Raw genomic sequence first — 20,113 nt, 5'->3', positions numbered from 1 at the left:
GCTCTACAGGACACCCAGGGCTACATGGAGAGACCTTATCTGAAAACAAACAAATAAACAAAATTTAAAAAAAAATCTTGGGGGATGGGTTCAGAGGAATGAGAAGATGAGTGGAATCGAGATACATGATATGAGATCCACAAAGAATTGATAAAAAGTGCTAAAATTTTTAAGATTGGATTTTTAACATTTGGATCCCACTGTTTTCTGAAAAGATCTTGCAGAGTCAATGATCATTTGGTGAGGAAAATATGAACATTTACTACAACCCAACAATAATCATGTTATTCAAAGCAACCTGCCTTATTTCTTTCCTCGGATCTTCCTCGGTCAGAATCTTTGGTACTACAGAGCACCTATGCACATCATCCGGACCTGGGAGGCTGCTGGGAACCCCAGACCCCAAGTCCACCTTCCTAAGTGACAAGTCATTATCTGCCTTCAGCAAGACTTGGGGAGATGTGTCTGCACGTTAGTTCCCAGGCACTGCTGTGGGTACTGAATCCTCCTGGGAGTCTGCACAACTCGCGCCTTATCCGAAGCCTCCCATCATGACATCACACCAAAGTGCCACCTTTATGAGCCACCCCAGCAACCCAAATAATTTCCTCGTGAGTTTCACTACCAAGAGCCCTGCTCAGCCCCTCTTTCTCCCTCACTCCCTTCTGATTTTCCATGTCTGCGGCCATACGGCCTGTCTCCCTCCACCAGCTTGTCTCAGCACTGACTCAGCACCTTCTAGAAGATCGCCTCTATCACAGCTGATGCTTGATACATCTGTGAGATGTGAATGACACCAACAGGCCATATTAACTTCAACATTACTGTGTGTCCATTCCTATATTCTCCCGAGCATGCCTGACCATTGCCTTTGTGTATTTACATAACCAGCATTTTTACAAGCAGAAACACCAACATGAAATCAATTTCCAGAGTTCTACCAAAAGGTTCCCAAGAGGTGACTGCAAATGTGATTGTCGGGCTATTTCATTTGTATTTGAACAAAGCTTGCCTGATGTTCAGAGAGGAAAAGAGCTGCACTGGCCAGCCTTACAGACCAGGCAGTGGGGACACACACCTTTAATCCCAGTAGCCACGCTAGTTTGCCATAGAAAGTGGTGCACACCTTTAATCCCTGCCCTAGAGAGGATTATAAAACAAGAGGAGACAGCTCACAGGCTCAGACTCATTCTGAGATTCCTGGAGGCAGGATCGCCATTTTGGACTGAGGCAGAGGCAAGAGCCAGTAGCTGGCTGTTTTGCTTTTCTGACCTTTGGGTTGGATCCCAATTTCTGTCTCTGGGTTTTTATTAATGGTGATACATATGACTATGAAGTAATGAGCTGATGTCTCCAAGTCATCTAGGAAAATGCCTCATTATTTCCACAGTGCAGAATCACTGCAAATGATCAAAGGTTTCCGATCCCCCTGAACACAGCTGTTACCTTGAGTGTTGATGGGGTCGCTGACACTCTCTTCCTCGGCTTCTTCAGATGGAAATACACCAGGGCAATTTCTAGGTAGGAGTCTTTGATCAACCTAAAATGAAAGGACATTACACTTAGTCTTGGTGGTTGTACTTTTCGCCAACAGGGTCGGGGAGAGTAAACAGGAAGGACAGACAAGTGTTCTTCTCTTAACCTATGCATCCTGAGGCTGCAGCTAGCAGGATCTTCCTCAGAAAGGAGAAGCTCTTGAGAAAGCTCAGCATTCTATCTGGGCTTATGCTGGCGACATCCTGGGCTATGACCGCTGCAAAGCTTAGCAAGACCTTTCTGGAACATTCCAGTGAAGCATCACTAAAGAAGTCATAGTAAAAGAAGCCATCCTTGAATACAGGTGTCTGTCTACTCTCCTACACTAATGGAAATGGAAATAGACAGAGACCACCTCAGAAGGCAGTAATGCTCAGATCTAGATATAATCTATTAAAGGTATCAATTGAAGTCTCTTTCAGTCCTGGCCTAACAACAGTGGCTTCCCATCAATATTGTGGTCATTTTTTAACTGACTTAAGTAGGCTATTAGTATGGATGGCTACAGAGACCGTGTAAATAAATCCTTCTAAACTCTTTAACATTCATGGTAGGTTCTTCTAGTTGTAAACTGATAGTCCAGAGGAATACCCCATAGTCTTGATATTGACAGGAGACCTGGGTCTAGGTGAGAGCCAGCTAGCAGCCTAGAATGCCACTGTGACATATGGGAGCATCCCCCCACTTTCCTGTTAAGGCCGCCTTAGGTCAGAGTCAGAAGCAACAAGCTTGAGAAGCAGGTAGGTAAACCTGCTGTCTGGGTTAGCCCCAGTGCATGAACCCTGCCGTGACCAGGTCTCTCACTCACCCCTTTCTTTGGTACTTTAGTTTTTTTCCCCCAAAGTTGAGGACTGAACCCAGGGCCTCGCACTTGCTAGGCAAGCGCTCTACCACTGAGCTACATCCCCAACCCCTCATACCTTTCTTGAATCTTGCGTGCCCTACTACACAGAGCTCAGACCACACAGGAAAAGTTCTACAAGAATTAAATGGTCTCCATTACCCTGAGTTCTGATCAGTTTTCAGGCTTATTTGAATAGCTTCGAAAAAACTCTCTACTTGAGAAATTGGAGATTTCTCTTCCTTCAGGATTTGACGTTCTATTCTGCCTGCAAGAAGAAGCAACATGCATGAGCATGGTCCCCCCTTTTCTGTAATTTATGACGGAAGCACAGATGCTTCATTCTACAAACCCTGGAAGCTGGCCTGCTGTCCTCCGCTTGTCCGTCCATCACTCCTTGATGGAAGAGAAGCTGAGGATGAACGAATTACCGCTTCCTTCCCCAGGAATGTCTGAAATGCTTCCCATAAAGACACCTTTGCTTCCCAGCACCACTGGCATTACAGCTTCCTTTCCTCGGTCCCTTTCCTTTGTGATTCCTCTTCTCTAACACCCCTTTCTCTCTTGCTCTTGTCTGTTTTACATATAGGCTCAGCTGTATCCTTATGTTCACTGCAGCAATATTCATAACACAAAGACAGAATAAGTCTGAGTACTCTTTGAGGTTAAATGGATTTTTTTTTCAAAGTGATACGCACACACAGGAATATTATCTAGCATAAAATGAAAGAAATGTTGCCATTTGCACATATGAACATGGGACACTATGTTAAGCAAAAGAAGCTAAGCACAGGAAGGTAAACACTGCATGATGTTACTTACATCAGTTCATGAATCTGAAAAAGCTCCATTCATGAGGTCTAAAGTGGAGCACCAGTTGCTGAAGTACGGGAAACAGAGGTGCTGATTATATATATATGAAAGCATTACACTGTACTGAAATATATATAATTTTTATCAATTTTTAAGTTATATATTTATACTGGTGTAAGCCTAGCCTTTTATGGCTGAGCCATCTCTCCAGCCAAGCTTTTAAGTTTTAAAAATAAGCTTAACAAAAGTCAAGAGGTGATAGCACACGCCTTTAATCCCAGCACTCAGGGAGGCAGAGGCAAATGAGTAGGAGAGCCTGATCTATAGAGTGAGTTCCAGGGCAGCCAGGGCTACAAATACCCTGTCTCAAAAAAGCCAAAAAACAAACAAAAAATAATGAACCTAATGAAAAATAAATCCTTAGAAAACAAAACAGCAAATGCTTGAAAATACTTAGAAATGATGCTAGTGCCTATCCATCCCTTGGCTCCCAGCAACCATGGCAACCATGGTGGATTCCATCCTTCCAGCACAAGAACTGAGAGAGCTGTCCTGCAGTAGAAATGCCAGGAAAGCAAAGTCCTATCCTCACCATGAATAAGATCCACAGCTTTTGCATAGCAGGAGGGAAAGGAGGGGGGAACGACAGAGCTCCCCTCGGGGCATGCTCATTTAACAGCTCCTGGTATGTGAGATGCTAACTCTCAAGTGGCGTGTATAGATCAGTAAAGGACAATAATTGTTATGCTTTGGTTTTCCTGTGGTAAAAATGGCCATGGTGAACTTCCATGAATGCACTGTCTTTAAATTCTAAGGCAGGTATTCTACAGTTAATAAATTTTAATTTATGCTATACCTTACTTAGAGAAATTAACCAAAATGTCTAACTAGGTAATGAAATAATATAAAATGCTAATTTATTGTTCTCATTTAATTATTTTTAATTAGTAAGTTCAATTTGTCTTATTAATTATTATTTAACAAGTATGTGTTTTTAAAGATTTATTTCTGTTTTTAATATCTTCTTTTATGTGTACAGATGAGTTTTCCTGCATGTATGTCTGTGTATCATTTGTATGGCTAGTACCTGAGAGGCCAAAGGAGGGCATTGGATCCCCTGAAATTGAAGTGACAGCTGTATTCATGCTGGGAATCGAACCTGGGTCCTCTGGAAGACAAGTCAGTGATCTCAACTTCTGAGTGATCTCTCTAGGCCTAGTTTTTTATTTTAAATTATGTGTACGTGTGTCTGTGTGGGTATATGTGAGCATGAGAGAAGGCACCCACAGAGGCCGGAAGACTTCGCTGGATCCCATGGAGCTGGGGTTACTGGTGGTGACTCCCCTAACGTGGGTCCTCTCGAGGAGCTTTACACACTTAGCAGTGGGAAAACCGCTGAGTCGTCTCTCCAGCCACATGATGTGCGGCCAAGTGGCTGAAGTTGACATTTTCTTGAACCAAACATTAAGCTTTATACGAGGATATCAATTAATAGTAACTTTTTTTTCTAGTTATAACTTAATGAGAGGCTTTCCTCAGACGCGGAGACATAGAGAGAGTGCTGGTGTCTTGTAAAGCTCTTGTTTTCACAAACAGGAAGTTGATTATTAATAACACCAAGGCTCCACTAGCTTTATCGCAGTTCTGAGACCAAGCTCCACCTACCTTTCTGAAACAGGATCTCAGCTTCCACCTCATGCTCCTGGGCAGCTGTCCCCTTGCAGAGCTTCAAGGCCATCTCAAAGAGGTGAAGAGCAGGCAACCACCTTGTGACGTCCCTCTTTTTGCTGCTGGAATACACCTGCTTGGACAACGTGTGTCCTAAAAGCAAAACAGTTGGGTGGGGGCAAAACAGTGAAGCCTTCAGCGATTGGCGCAAGCCACTAAGACAAGGGACTAATCTCACCGTAATGCTGTGGGTTGTCACAGTTCCGGGTAGCAAGAATGCTTTAGAGAGCCACATATCTAATTCGTCAGGGAGCTAAAACAGTAAACTGAGCTCTGAGCAATCTCCAATGTGCTGTCTTCTTTTTAAAACAACAATAGTCTCCAAAAGTTCTCAACTTTTCATGGTGCTTCTAAAACAACCTCCATGTTCCTTGTTTGTTCTCAAAGTAATTTTAACATTTATTTATTTATTTATTTATTTATTTATTTATTTATTATTTTACATCCCGATCCCAGTTTCCTTTCCCTCCTCTGCTCCCAGTCCCTCCCCCCTCACCTCTGTTTTGTGCCTCCCCGACCCATCTACTCCTTCCTTTCTATTCAGAAAGGGCAGTCAGGCCTCCCATGAGTATCAACAAAACATGATATATCAAGTTGCAGTAAGACTAAGCACCTTCCCTTTTATTAAGGCTGGACATGACAACACAGTGTGAGGAATAGGGTCCCAAAGGCCAGCAAAGACTCAGAGACAGCTCCATGTATTCAAGAAGAGGCCTTACCAGAGAAACATCTGGAAGTTGTATGTTGTTCGGTATTAATAAACTTGCATATATTAATAGTTTTTTCTATTACAAGCACTGGTTACTCATTACGTAATCTGTCGTCATAACTGGGTAAGAAAGCTCCTTACAGGCAAGGGCTACATGCCACACTCCGTGGGAGCGCTCATCTTTAATGACCGCATGGAAGGATTACTGAATGGAAGAAACACCATTCTATATGGCATCAAAGACTGACATTTATCAAAAAATATTTTCTATATGTTTGAGTACTAGATATAAATGAGAAAAAAAGAGATAGGACTGTTAAATGGTTCCTACATGTCAGGTACCATCTCGTGAACCCCACATGAACTGCACTGTGATTCACAGCTCTGAGTGGGCAACATTACACCCAAGGTCACATGATCATGATTTGAACCTAAGCCTGGCCCCATGGCCCACACCCTAAACTACAACACAGTACCCTAATAGTGGGGTTGTGGAACTGTTGATTAACTAAGAACAGAAACAGCAAGGCAAGTAGTTCAAATATCATGAGGCTGGTCACAGAAAGAAAAACTGCAGGGCACTATGGGAGCAGAAGAGAGATCTGGTCCGTCCAGATGTTGGAAAGGTCCCAGGAAACTACCCAGACAACATGGTTGTCTTGTAGGTCAGTGGGTGACAATTTCACCCACTTCTGTTTCATAAATATAACCTTAAAGCATGCTATTTCCTGTCAGAGGCTATCACAAAGAATAAAAAGAGGAAGTAGCCAAATGTGCAATGCAATCTAGACTATAAAGAGAAACTGTTGAGAAGCTAGCTGCGGGAGCGTTTGGGCTTCATAATATTGAAATGTGCCTTCTCCCAGAAAACACCAACTCGAAAGAAAAAACTGTTGTGGAACTGACTTTGTTTTGACAGAAAAGCGACTTGTGGTTTTGTTTTTAAAGGCTGTATTTAATATAATATAGCAGAAAGCAAGCTGTTCAGCTTCAAGTGCGTCTACCAAGAAGCAACAGTATTGTCATTGAGTGGTGACAGATCTTCAAGATTAGTGAGTTAGAAAAGCCGAGAGCAGATTTGATTTTTGCACATGCTGCGCTTTGAGCTCACACAGAACTCAAATGTCCTAATAATACAGATAAACTGTAGGCTCAGAATATAGGGAAAATCGCTTGTGTGTGGTCACTGGCTGAGCTGCAAGGAGTCTCAGAGGCCAGCTGGTTGTGCTAACTCCATCAGATAGGAGACTTCCAAGGGAGAGGGATGTGTGTACTGAAACTCATGCGTCAGTGATGCTACTGAGAAAGGATCAAAGGAGGAGAAAGAGATAAGGAGAAAATTTGGGAAAGTATATGCTCGCTGGCCTCTCTTTGCCAGTCCAGTCCTACTACTGATTCTCTTGGTGAGCAGCTTCTGGTAGAGAAGACAGAAGGGTCCTAGAAGGTGCCGATTACAACAGAGAGCTGCTACCAGCGTCAGGACAGGACAACTGGCTTTGTACCCGGGCTGTTTAGAGAGGTTTCCCAAAGGGGCTAACCGGTAGAGCACAGCAGAACTGCGCACCTTTCTTTACACTGCCTAAAACAACCACGGCACCTGGTGTTCAAGGTGGTCTTAGCAGAAGGGCCGCTGCTTACTTAGCACGCATCGTGGCGAGACGTGGAAACTACGTCTTCAAGACACCTTGACTCTCAAGAACACAAAGACTTTGGCAATTCCCACATTTACAGGACACAGATTTGTTGCTTAAAATGATGCAAGTTACTAGGCTTTGGGACAAAACATGCCATTATCATCTGCACAATTAAGATAATGCTTTTTCATGGGCATTGTTTTTAGAGATACAGGCACTTAGCGGCATCAGGGACAACCAGAAGACATAATATACTGTTCTATACGCCCCCCAAAAACCGTCCTCAGTTTGACATGAGTGTAAAATAACTAGTTGTGGTTTAGAGAACAAAAAAAAAAGTGGTTTATTATTTAGGAATGCACCCACACTCTGGGTGTCCATGATTTTTTTCAATAAAGTAGACTGTGGGAATAATGTTGTTACAGAGACTGGTAGCTGAATAAAATGCAACAGTCCACAGCAGAACACTTCACATATTATGACTACTGCAGTCAACCTCACACTTGATCTGTACACGAAGATTATCCTTGTATCACAGAATCTAGCGCGTGGTAAGTAATCCAAACCTATTTAAGCATGCAGAGCCTGGGCATTCATCAGACTGATCCTTCAAGTTATGATATGCTACTTGAAAAGTCAATTTAAATACCTATAGTAGTAGGGCAATGGTGGTGCATGCCTTTAATCCCAGAAATCGTGAGGCAGAGGTAGGCAGATCTCTGTGAGTTCGAGGCCAGCCTGGTCTACAAGAGCTACTTCTGGGACAGCTAAGGGCTGTTACACTGAGAAACTCTCTCTCAAAACACCACCGCCAACAAAACAAAACAAACAAAATAATGCCTATGATACTCTAGGAAGGTAGATGTTTCAATGTTCTTACCAATTCTCAGTTTTATTTTGGCCAGTAACATGACGTGAGGAAGGTAGATATTTTTCAAAGGCTGCAGTGGATTTGCATAGTCAGCTTCTGAGAGAGGGAATTCAATTGTCTCTCCAAAATTTAGCATCTAGGAGAGAAACAGTGGCTTCAGTGTCACAGTGAGGGAGAAGAAAAAATAGAAAAGTACATTCCCAAGTTCATGGCCACTGAAAGCATTCCCACCTGGGCAATGAGGATGTTGTGTGCTTGATTCAAGAAAATTAATTTGTCCTCTTTCGAAGCCCCTTGCTTGAATTTTTCAGCTTTGGTTAAGTCATCCATTAGAACGAAGCTTCTTGCCAGAGTCAGCCAAGATCGAGGAGAAAGGAACTCACTTCCTCCCAGCAAATGGATGATTTCCTATTGAGAGAACACGATTCTGTTTGTGTTTTCCAGTTCATTGCGGAGCTGTGGCCATGGTGACAGGTGCACACACATTCATTAGGGCTGAGGATCCCCTCCTTTCGATCCAACTGGGATGTTCCCTAAACACACATGTGTATGCTACCCTGTCTCCGTTACCTGAAGGTTTCTGATGATGTCTGCCTTTAAGTGTTTCTCCTGCAGACCCAGGATCACGGCTTGCATCAGGAACTCGGCCAGGCACTCCGTGTCCTCTGCACTTTTTGCCTCCGTGCACACTTCATTGATGAGGCTCAGACAGTCCGTCATGTCATTCTCTAAGACAGACAAGGGCGAGCATCGAGATGCAGGAGAAAGCAAGAAGGGTATGTACATAGAGTCCCCAAAGATCAAAGAAGGAGAGGACATTCAGATGGAAAACAAATGGGCTTCCATGAAACACGGAGCAGGGAAGTGTTCTAATTTGGGTGAAAGTGCTTTAGTTTAGTCCGATGCTATCAAAGTAATGTTATTACATGAAATGACTCCATCTGGAAGGTAGATCGAGACATGCAAATAGGTAGGCACACAGCTAGACCGCTATCAGTCACTGTGGGAGCCTCTGTTTATAGACGCCAGGCTGTCATCTAAGACTATGACGTCTCTCACCATCAGTCAGGCAGGGACGTATGTTATCTCTGCCTTCCAAAGAGGAAAGGGAAGAGTCATGGGAGAGACTGAGCAAAGTGGGGGGAGGGTGTTGCAAGGAGGGGGCAGGTCAGCATTGGAACCCTACTTAGGTGGCTCATCAGCTCTATGCTAAGAGCTGCGCAAATGTATTTTGCAATCTCCTTGTATTTTTTGAAAAATTAAATCAGTAACAAATGGGCTGTTTGCTCTGGCACAGAGCACAGTGAATTATCACTGTTTTTGTTTAACAACCTATATTCTAAATTCTGGAAAAAGAGCAAGCTAGAAGGCTGTGAGCATTCTCATAGACATATCCCCATACAAGTCTGTCCCCCACATCAAATGAACCATACTAAAGACATTGGCTAAGAAAATACCTTTCATGACTCTGATACCATGAATCTGTGCAACAAACGCAGTCACGAGCATCAAGCGGCACCTCAGCCAAAGGTGGATGTTGAAATATTCCCGGGAATTCAGAGAAATGGGGTCTAAAAACTCGTTATCATCTTTACTTTCTGTGGTCTAAAGAACATTAAAACGACGGGGTTAGCTTCCCATTGGATAATGAGAGCACTCCAGCCTAAAGCTAAGCAAGAACTGAGAGGAGCACCCAAAAGCATTCCACAATATCACATTTTAAATTAAGAAGTTGCTCCTGAACATTCTAGAAAACATGATACATGCAAAAGAAACAAGTAAAATCACTCTAAATTCCATAACTCTCTATTAACATATTATACCACATTTTGACCTGTCTTTTCTCTCTATACCACTACGCAAAAACAACTTCGCATGTAACCAGAGATGGCTTGGAGGTTAAGAGCACTGGCTGCTCTGGCAGAGGACCAGGCTTCGGTTTCCAGCAGCTACATGGCAGCTCACAATCACCTGTAACTTCAGCGGAATTCAATGACTTCATCTGCCCTTGGTTGGCAACGCACACACACGCTGCATTTAATATGCAAATGAACACTTATACACATAAACTAAAAATTTTAATTAATAAAACAGTTTTGCAACAAGGGAATTGTTTTGGTTTTGTTTTTAATTATATTATATTATATTATCAGCAGTTTCTATGTTATCAAAAACCTCCATTTCAGGGATGAAAAATGGTAAATACAGCACTGGGCATCTATTCTGGGTTATTAGTTCACTGAGTATGAGTGATTTCATTAGAAGCTTCTACGTGATGAATACTTTTATTCAGATTCCTAAGCAATCTTCTGTTGTTAAATTACACAGTCTCACTCAGCCCAGTGACACAGCTCATGACCAGCCGCCCAGCAGACGTTAGAGCCGTGTATGGGGACGGCTAAAAGTGGGGAACTCCAGGGGGGCGAGAGGATGAGTGTCCTTGCTGCCACACCCAGGTAATACACAAGGGTGGAAGGAAGAGTGGGTCTTGGGAACCCACTCTGCTAGTGGGGGCCACATCAGGACTCACCACAACCACACATCTCATTTAAGTGAGCCTTTGGTGATGACTGTATCCACCCTCAACAGCTCACAAAGGAGATCACAAAACTTTTGAAAAGAATTTAAGGGCCTCTCTCAATAAAGGGCATAAATGGGACTTTGACCCAGACCCCGGTCTTGCGGTTACTTCTCCTTTACCATTTGGCTTCACCCCGATAGCTCATCAGCTTCCCGCTGTGCCCTTAGTTATGGGACACTGTGTGCTGTGATGTGCACTGCAAGGATATTATGTGCATACGTACAGAAGTTCCCGAAGAGGTGGGACCCACTGAGTCCTCCGGCATTCTCTTTTTAAAAACCTTTGAGTCCTGGAGAAGCTTGAGCGTGGAATACACTATAGCAGCCCTGAAACCAAGGGAAGGTTTGGACTGTTACTAGTGATCACATTTGTGTGTTGTGCAAGTGTCTACTTCCTATAGAAACTCTGACAGCCCCAGCCACCCTCAGAAGGTAAGTAGGTGTCCCCATCATATGCCCCAACAGCACTCCTCACTGTAGGCCCTCTCCTTTAGTCGTGACACTGTTTAAACACAGCATGGCGTTCTAAACCACGTTCCAGTACAGTCTCTGAGGCACAATAGAAAAAACTAGTCTTTTTCCCAGTGATCTTGTTTGCTTCCAATTTCCGGGAGGATCTATTTATGTTTTTCTTTGGGTTCACCTTGTTATTTGGCTTCTCTAGGCTTGTGAACTATAGGCTTAACGTCCTTTGTTTATTGCTAGAGTCCACTTGGGGGTAGGGGTGGGGGTGGGAGAAGACGAGAGGGGGAGAGAGAAGGGAGAAGGAAAAGACTGGGGAGAGCTTGGGGGAGTGAGAGGGTGGAGATGGAGGAAGGCCAGATATAGGAGCAGGGAAGAAGATATCTACATTAAGGGAGCCATTTTAGGGTTGGCAAGAGACTTGGCTCTAGAGGGGATCCCAGGTGTCCATGGGGATGTCCCCAGCTAGGTCCTTGGGCAACAGAGGAGAGAGTGCCTGAACTGTCCTTGCCCCACTATCACACTGATGATTATCTCAAATATCACCATAGAATCTTCATCCAGCTACAGATGGAGATAGAGACAGAGACCCTCATCAGAGCAACAGACTGAGCTCCCAAAGTCCAGTTGAAGAGCAGAAGGAGAGAGAAGATGAGCAAGGGAGTCAGGACTGCAAGGGGTTGATCCACTCACTGAGGCAGTGTGCCTGTTCTAAAGGGAGCTCACCAAATCCAGCTAGACCCAAGACTAAACGAGCATGTAATCAAACCGGACTCTCTGAATGTGGCTGACAATGGGGGCTGACTGGGAAGCCATTGATAAAGGCACTGGGATTCGTTTCTACTGCATGTACTGGCTTTTTGGGACCCTAGTCTAATTGGATGCACACCTTCCTAGGCCTGGATGTAGGCGGGGAGGGCCTTGAACTTCCCACAGGGCATGGTTCCCTGCACTCTCTTAAGGAGGAAGGGGGGGGAGGATGAGTGGGGAAGGGGGAGGGGAATGGGAGGAGGGGAGGAAGTGTAAATTTTTGAATGGAAAAATAAAGTAAGAACCAAAAAAACTATAGTCTTTTTCAATAAAAAAAATGGATCGAAGTATAAATTAATATTTCCATGATCTCAAATAGATTAGAGACAAAACCCCCTACTTCTGCCCCCTGCAGCCAAACTTATCCTACTCCAAGTCTTTGGCAGCGCCACTGCTCCGGATCTTCAATGAACACTATTCCATTTCTCAAGTTCTGCCAGTCTGACCCACAACAGCCCATTGTCTAAGACCTCCTCACCCCTGCATCCAATTAACCTCTGTCCAGGCCATTTCTACCACCGGGATGGAGGACCAAGATAGGTACCTCGTTCATCTCCTGTTCTTGCTCTCGCCCCCAACAGTTACAGGAGACTCCTCGAGATGACTGGTGAGACCCACACGAGAGACCTCCCTGAACTCTGAACTTTCTTCTTTGGACTGAACCCCAAGAATTGTGGTCTAGCCATGGCTGGCTTCATCCGTGTTCACGGATGCTCATAACAAAGTTAGCTTTGTCCACAGGCTCTCAGAATGTGTGCTACGGAGGCTCAGTTTCCAGATTGTAACTTAAGGAAGTTTTTGTTGTTTGGCAGACATGTCGCATTAATAAACTGAAAACTGTGTTAATACTACCCATAAAGCCGAAAATTTCCCCCTTCTTCCCATAACTTATAGAGCATGTGGCTGGCCATTTACCACCGGCCAGATGCCATATTATGGTATTTTAGTGAATTAAGTCATACACTACCCCCCACCCCCACACGCATATGACGAGTTCAAGGTAAGTGCTATTACTGACTCAATTTATGGAGTAGGAAATTAGCACGTGGAAATATTAAATAAGTTGTCACATGGCTACAAAAAGAGTCAGGGTGGGAATCCAGAGACAACAGGTTCTGGAACTTTTAGCTTGCTTGCTCTCTCTCCTTCTCTCCCTCCATTTACCCTCTCCCCTCTCTCTTTGTCTGAACCAGTTTGATATCATTGGTCACGCCACAGTGTTATTTATCAACATTGCTGTCAGTGACACTGTGCCTATACTTGTCATCAACATCAAATGTCCTCTTGATCCAGCCCAAGTCTTTTCTCCTGTGTTCTACTCAGGACATTAATATTACACACCTGGTGTGTTTTCTTCACCTTTGGCCTTCTTATTTATAAAAACGGCTGGTCTGTTTTTGCTACGTGAGTCATGCTGGTCTTGGACGTGTTTCTTTGAGTGGCAGAATTCAGTTCTCCTAAGAAAACCATCAATCACCCCCATGCTCATGGGACATGGTGACCCTTCCTCTGTTCCTTCCTTTCTCTGTGAGCGCTTCCGTGCTATCCATGATCCTGGCTATCAGCCAAGGGAGGTGCCTGGCTCCAGCAGTGGGCACAAAAAGCAGCAGATTGGATCAAATAAATTTAGTATGCAGGCTGAGAGAGATGGGGCTAGGCATTCTTGAGGCATCCAGTCTCGTCTCACTGAGCCCCAGCCTAGTCTCTACCTATCTTTCCCTCCTCTGCTAAGCCAATCAGAAAATCGCCGCTTTTGTTCAAGTTGCTCCGAGTTAGAATTCCGTCACTTGCCAATGACCAACACTGACAGATCCACGCAATCTCACTAATTTTATATTTTGCCAAAATATATTTGTATGATGATGCTGATGTGGGCACACATGTGCCGTAGCCTGCGTGTGAAGTACAAAGGTCAGCTCTGTGGAGTCGGTGCTCTTCTGCCTTTCTGTGAGTTCTGAGATGAAACTCTAATTGCCAGGCTTGCACAGCAAGTATCCGTCCAGCCAGCCCCATAATATGTAATTTTCTTCTATTCTTTAATAGCTGTTTACTCCTCTTCCCTTTTTCTATTGTTTTGTGTCTTTGCTACAGTAAATTTTTCTTTGATCCTCCACACTGATTGGAAAATTACATATTCTAGTTTAGATTTTTTAACAGCCGTCACTTTTAACAATTTCAAAAGCATACTTCTCAACTAATCCATTTTTAAAAATATCATTTCTCTATTTGTCAAAGGGGGGAATGGGACAAAAGGTGGAAGGTGAAGATCTCGGTGCTTTAGTCGCCCTTTCTCCTCCATACCTGCTTGGTTTCTACATCTTATGGACTGTCTCTAGCTCGTTAGTAATCACTGCCCTTTTCTGGACTCGGTTCCAGCATTGCATTCAGTTATACACGCATCTGGCCTGAGTGAAAACCCACTGTCATGCCCACCACGGGCCGCTTCAGCGGAACAACTGTACCCATTCCAAGGTTTAAAAGATTTTGGTCTCATCTGCTACGTTGTTTTTTCAGACACATCCTTGGGGCAACCGCCCAGGACTCTTCTGTGATAGCTTCTTTCAGGGTAGGAGCCACAGCTCTTTCTTCTTTTTCCCCTGCTGACCCTGCTGGGAGGGGCATGTATTCATTTTCATCAACAGGTACCTTTTGAAAATAAATTTCCCTGAATCTCATCATTAAGTTTCGTCTCACCCTTTAGGTGAGAAATTGGAAGAGATTACAGATGAGGAGTGCTTGCTGCTCCTACAAAGGCCCTGCTTGCAGTACCCAGTTCTCACAATGGCTAACTCCAGTACCAGGGGATCTGTTGCCCTCTTTTGGTCTCTGTGGGTATACACACACAGGTAAAACTCTCAGGCACATAAGGAGCAATAACAGAACTACCTGATGGGATCTTCTAATGGACAGCTGAACCACAGGCGTTATTTCACTTTTACGAGGGGATGAAAATTTCCCAGGTGTCTGTGGACTGGTTACAGTTTCCTCTTTGGGGAATAAAAAACAAAGGCATGTGGAATTGTCTTTTGCCAGTGGTATCTTTTAATCCATGCTTTCCAGTGGCGATAAGTAAAAACGTCATGACCTATTTACTACAAGCACAGCTGGTGGCTAGAAGCTGTTTTGTCTTCTGGTGCTGGGATCACACCCAGGCCTTGCACACTCCAGGCCGGGGTTCAGCCAGTGAGCAGCAGCCCGCTCCCTAGGGCCTTGGACTCTTCACGCAGGCGCTCTGCCACTGAGCAACAGTTACCTCCCTAGTGCTGCATGCAAGCATTTCTTGCATGCACAAAAATTAAATATTTTACAGATTAAATCAGTTGACATTTTTCTTTGAACTCAATTCTAATTTGATAAGATTTTAGAGCTTCAACGATTTAATTATGTTTTCTTCGGTTGTTAATGAAAGCTTTTAAATTCAACTTGTATAGCAAATTTTCAGGAATTTGTACACAGGGGGGAAGAGTTCAAAGCCCACCTGTGTCATGTTTTAGCTGTATGATATCAGGAAATGCAATTATCGATCTCTTTATAAAATGAGAATGATAACAGTTCTAACCACATCAAAATGAATGATTTTGATGATTAAATTAGGATCCATTTGTTCAAAAATACATGCTGGGTATCTATTTCGTGCCAGGCAGAATTCTAGGAGCCATGGATACAGCAGCAAACAATACAAACCAAAGCCCCACCTCCCAGGCCCTGACATTCTACTCCAGTGGGATGTGCTTAGTAAACACGAGCTAGCTATTGGCATCAGAAGTTTATTGATTTGGCAAGAGAAATAGTAGAGGCCAAATTTATTTATTTTATTTATTTTTACTAACTCGTTAAGCAGCTCTACAAGCTGTGAATATTAAACTCCTAAGAGTTTGCTGGGCCATTAAAACATCTGCAGCATTGTAGTCTACTTACTTCCTAAGGCATCCTTTGTGATTAACGTTATTGCTTTTCGTTTGCTATAGAAAGAAGCGAGCAAGAAGAGCAAGGAGCCTAGCTTGGCTTCAGTTTAACCGCAGTCCCTCGCTCCATCTCCTGCCCTCGAGGCTACACACTTGTAGGGCACAGGATGGTGCTTTCGCAGCCACCACCTCACCCTGGGAGAAGGAAGTGGTGCCCACTCCATGGGCTCTTCTGATTCTAAAGCCGGGGCTTTAGACAGAAATGAGCTATGAGGTTTGGAATGTTGATAACAAAGAAACTGTACTAAAACATAGGATATGCCAGCATGTCATAACCCACTTGGTGCTGTTTAGTTGCTTTGTTTCCTGTTGCTATAATGAATCATCTGCAACGGAGAATGAAAGTGTACTTAGTTCATTGTACTAGACCAGTGGTTCTCAACCTGTGGGTCACAACCCCTTTGGGAGGGGGGGGTTCACATATCAGATATTTACATTATGATTCACAACAGCAGCGAAATTACAGTTATAAAGTGGCAACAAAATAATTTTATGGTTTGGGTCATTACAACATGAGGAATTGCATTAAAGGGTCACAGCATTAGGAAGGTTGAGAACTGCTCTTCCTTTGACCCCCCCCACCCTTGGTGGGTGTCATCAACTGCTGAGGGCTTCCTGATGCATTATAACATTGTAGAATGTCACAGGGCCAGACAGAAAGAGCCTGCACCTGCTCAGGCTTGTTTCATACAAAGCCACTAATGCCCGCATTAGGACTCTACCCTGGTGACCCCATCGAATGCCAATTATCTCTCAGAGGAGCTTGTATTGATGACTTCCCTGTGGCTTTAATTTAAAAAATACCTCGACAGAAAGCAGCTTCAGGAAAGACAGGCTTTATCGTGGCTTACAGTTGCAGGGGCTACAGTCCCTCTGGAAGGGAAGGCAGGCCAATGGGCAGGGCAAGCACGGTAGCAGGAACAGAAAGGTGGCTAGCCATACTTTCACCCACAGAGAGTAAGCAGAGATCAAACAGGAAGTGGGCAAGCATAGAAGGCACCAAAGCCCACCTCGAGTGACACACTTCCTCTAGCAATATTCTACAAAACCTTCCCAAAGACCACGAGCGACTGAAGACCAAGTGTGCACACACATGAGCCTATAGGGGGCATTTATCACTCAAGTCACCCCAGAGAGACATTGTTAGCACACACCTCAGAGGTTACGTTTCTAAGACACCATCTCCAGGGACAGACATTTAAACAACAGCATCTGCACAAAGGAGAATTGCTAGTTCCTTCCCAGCAGCAGCCAGAGCAGTGCAGACAAGCCCAGAAGTATGACCTGTTCTAAAGTCTCAAATCGCAAGAAATTTCAGCTTGGTCATGAAATCAAAGGCTTGGATGTTTTCCCATTTAGACTATCAGTTAAAGACCAAGGAAAATAGGAACAAACATTTGCTCAAACAACATTAAAAGGACGGTGTTCTGAAAGAGGATGCAGGAGAAACAGTGTGGAAAGCTTTGATCCCAGATATTTCTTATTAACATTCATGACAAAAATGGCCAGTTTTTTCTCATAAAAATCCATGCAGCTTGCTCTACCTGTCACCCCAGGGGAAGCGCCTTTCAATTTCCTTGACATATAATTTTATTGGAAGTATCAGGAGATGTCAGGCTGACCATCATTTGGAAAAGGGATTGTCCAACGCTCTCAGCAGTGCTCCAGCAGAAGCTTGTGTGAGGGTTAAGTTCATGAACGAGAAGCCTCACTCATCTTGACAGTGACCTTCCCAAATGAAAACTCTGCTCCACAGAGGCAAAAGCGCCAAAGGTTTTTCAGGTTTTCTTCCCAGGGGCCACATTCATGTATTTAACGTAGGAGTGTTCTGATACACTGGCGCGGAGCTGGCATACGTCTACCGTACATCTGCCTAGTCTTCAAATTAAAGCTCTTTATGACAGCCCTTTCCTGGGTATCTGGCAATTTCTCATTCTCCTTCTTTTCTCATTAAAAAAAAAAGCACTCATCACTCACATCCTCTACACCACAAGAGGAGAGAATATCTAAGGACAGGTAAAGAATGACCAAAAAGTGCGTGTGTGTGTACATGCATGCATATGTGTGTTCTAGGTTTGAAGTTGTTCTCAGAGATACAGTCTGAGGAAAAGAGCAGTAATGGAAATCAAATATTAAAAGTTTCTTCATCCTTCAAACTTTGACAGGGGAAATAATTTGTGATTAGTAGAAACAATTTAAGCCTAAGCCTAAAATTAATAAATTTTCAAAAGCTACCACAATCTACAGCATGAAGATGGCAATAAATGTAATAGCACTGTAAACTACCATAGTTCAGCTTTGATCTCAACACTGTTATCTACTCCTAAAAACTACTAGTATCTGCAAAATTATCAGGGCCCTCTAAAGAGTACCATCAACACTTATAGTATCTGAAATTGAGTTAATAATGACCTCATTTTAAGATTAAATCATTGCACATTAACAGAAATAATACAATTTACACACATAAAAATATTTTCCAAAACATGAATTTAGAGGCTGCCATGGCTTTATTTACTGTCTGTCCTGATAAAGGAAAACCCATTTCTGTCCCTGCTGGCATATCAGTCTATTGTCCCATTTTATTTTGATTAAAGAAGGAAAACTCAGCCTCACACAAGGAGATTTTTTCTTTTATTTATGGGTGTGTGCATATGTGTGTGTTTGTCTGTGCGGTATGTGAGCACATGTTTGGACTATACATGTGGGTGTCCAGGTGTGTGTGCACATGTGTGTGTGTTTGTCTGTGTGGTATGTGAGCACATGTTTGGACTATACATGTGGGTGTCCAGGTGTGTGTGCACATGTGTGTGTGTTTGTCTGTGTGGTATGTGAGCACATGTTTGGACTATACATGTGGGTGTCCAGGTATGTGTGCACATGTGCACACATGCATGCGGAGGCCAAAGGTCAAAGTCTTGTGTCCTCCTCTATTACTTTTGAACCTTATCAACACAAGTTCTTTCACTGAACATGGGTCCATTGCTAGGCTGGCTGAGCAGCAAGCTCTGGGGATCCTCCTGTCTCTGGCTCCCTCCCACCCCAACTCTAGGCTGCAGGTGCTTACCACCAGGCTTCTTACCCAGAGATCTCTGCTCAGGTCCTCAAGCTTGCACAGCAGGCACCCTGTCCTCGGAGCCATTGCCCCAGCTGGCCTCTTTAGATAATTACATTTTTCTTGGATAGTTTCTTAAATGTGTGTAGCCATACAGAATCTTGTACCGCACACTGATGGTTTCCTACATTTGAGCCTATTGGTCTGCTGGGTTCACAAAGATTTTGAAATATTGAGCACTTGTCTGGAAAACGCACTGTGTGGATACATCAATTATTGAAATACTTCATCATACAATTAAACAATATTTCCGTGAATACTGTCACTCATACACCAAACGCTCGTGTTCATGTGACAGCTACAGTCTCCAAAATTCAGACGTTCATATTTTATCACAGGGAACAGATACTAGCGGATCTGCTCCAAGAACCAGCATGATCGTTTTCAAGAAAATGTCTGCCAAATATCCCGAGCTGAACAGCCACAGTCTGTCAGTTGTTTTTTCAAATAAAGATGGTCTTCCCTGAAAAGAGCATCTTGTTCAACTCTCAATTCCATCACCCATGTGTTCCCCTGAAAGACAGCCATCAACACTGGTATGCTGCACAGACACCCAGACAAACAGCCCACAGGAGCTCCCACCAGCCTGGGAACGTCTTCACTGCAAAGATTCCAAACGCCACAGCTTCTGCTTCTTCATCAAGGGCACTAGTAAGTGCCGCTGGCTTCTTTCTCTCTCTCTCTCTCTCTCTCTCTCTCTCTCTCTCTCTCTCTCTCTTGCTCTGTCCCTCTGTCTCTGACTGTATCTTTGTCTCTCTTTCTGTCTGTCTTTGACTCCCTCTGTCTCTCTTTTTGTCTGTCTCTCTTTTTGTCTGTCTCTCTTTCTGTCTGTCTGTCTCTCTCTCTCTCTCTCTCTCTCTCTCTCTCTCTCTCTCTCTCTCTGTGTGTGTGTGTGTGTGTGTGTGTTCTCTCCTTCTACTATGTGGGACACAGGGATTGAATTTAAGTCATCAGCCATGACAAAAAGTGCTCTTACGCTCTGAGTCATCTTTCCAGACACCAGCTGGCTTTTGTTTTTGTTTTTAATTGCATATGAGTGATATTAAAGA

The 20,113-nt window shown here is 43.7% G+C and overlaps 1 protein-coding gene across 1 annotated transcript in view; it reads right to left on the bottom strand.

The window, feature by feature from the left end:
* Positions 1 to 20,113, bottom strand: part of Cfap54 (cilia and flagella associated protein 54) — a 251,885-nt gene that overhangs the window by 63,125 nt on the left and 168,647 nt on the right. The window contains exons 52-59 of the mRNA XM_075954510.1: positions 10,937 to 11,039; positions 9,590 to 9,737; positions 8,703 to 8,860; positions 8,364 to 8,540; positions 8,142 to 8,268; positions 4,856 to 5,011; positions 2,540 to 2,645; positions 1,447 to 1,540 (exon numbers count right to left, since the gene is read on the bottom strand). Of these exons, the coding sequence (XP_075810625.1) occupies positions 1,447 to 1,540; positions 2,540 to 2,645; positions 4,856 to 5,011; positions 8,142 to 8,268; positions 8,364 to 8,540; positions 8,703 to 8,860; positions 9,590 to 9,737; positions 10,937 to 11,039 (1,069 nt within the window). The remainder of the gene's footprint in view (positions 1 to 1,446; positions 1,541 to 2,539; positions 2,646 to 4,855; positions 5,012 to 8,141; positions 8,269 to 8,363; positions 8,541 to 8,702; positions 8,861 to 9,589; positions 9,738 to 10,936; positions 11,040 to 20,113) is intronic.

Source organism: Microtus pennsylvanicus, chromosome 20 (genome assembly GCF_037038515.1).
Source record: "Microtus pennsylvanicus isolate mMicPen1 chromosome 20, mMicPen1.hap1, whole genome shotgun sequence".
NCBI lineage: Eukaryota > Metazoa > Chordata > Mammalia > Rodentia > Cricetidae > Microtus > Microtus pennsylvanicus.
This window is presented reverse-complemented; position numbering and strand designations above follow the sequence as displayed.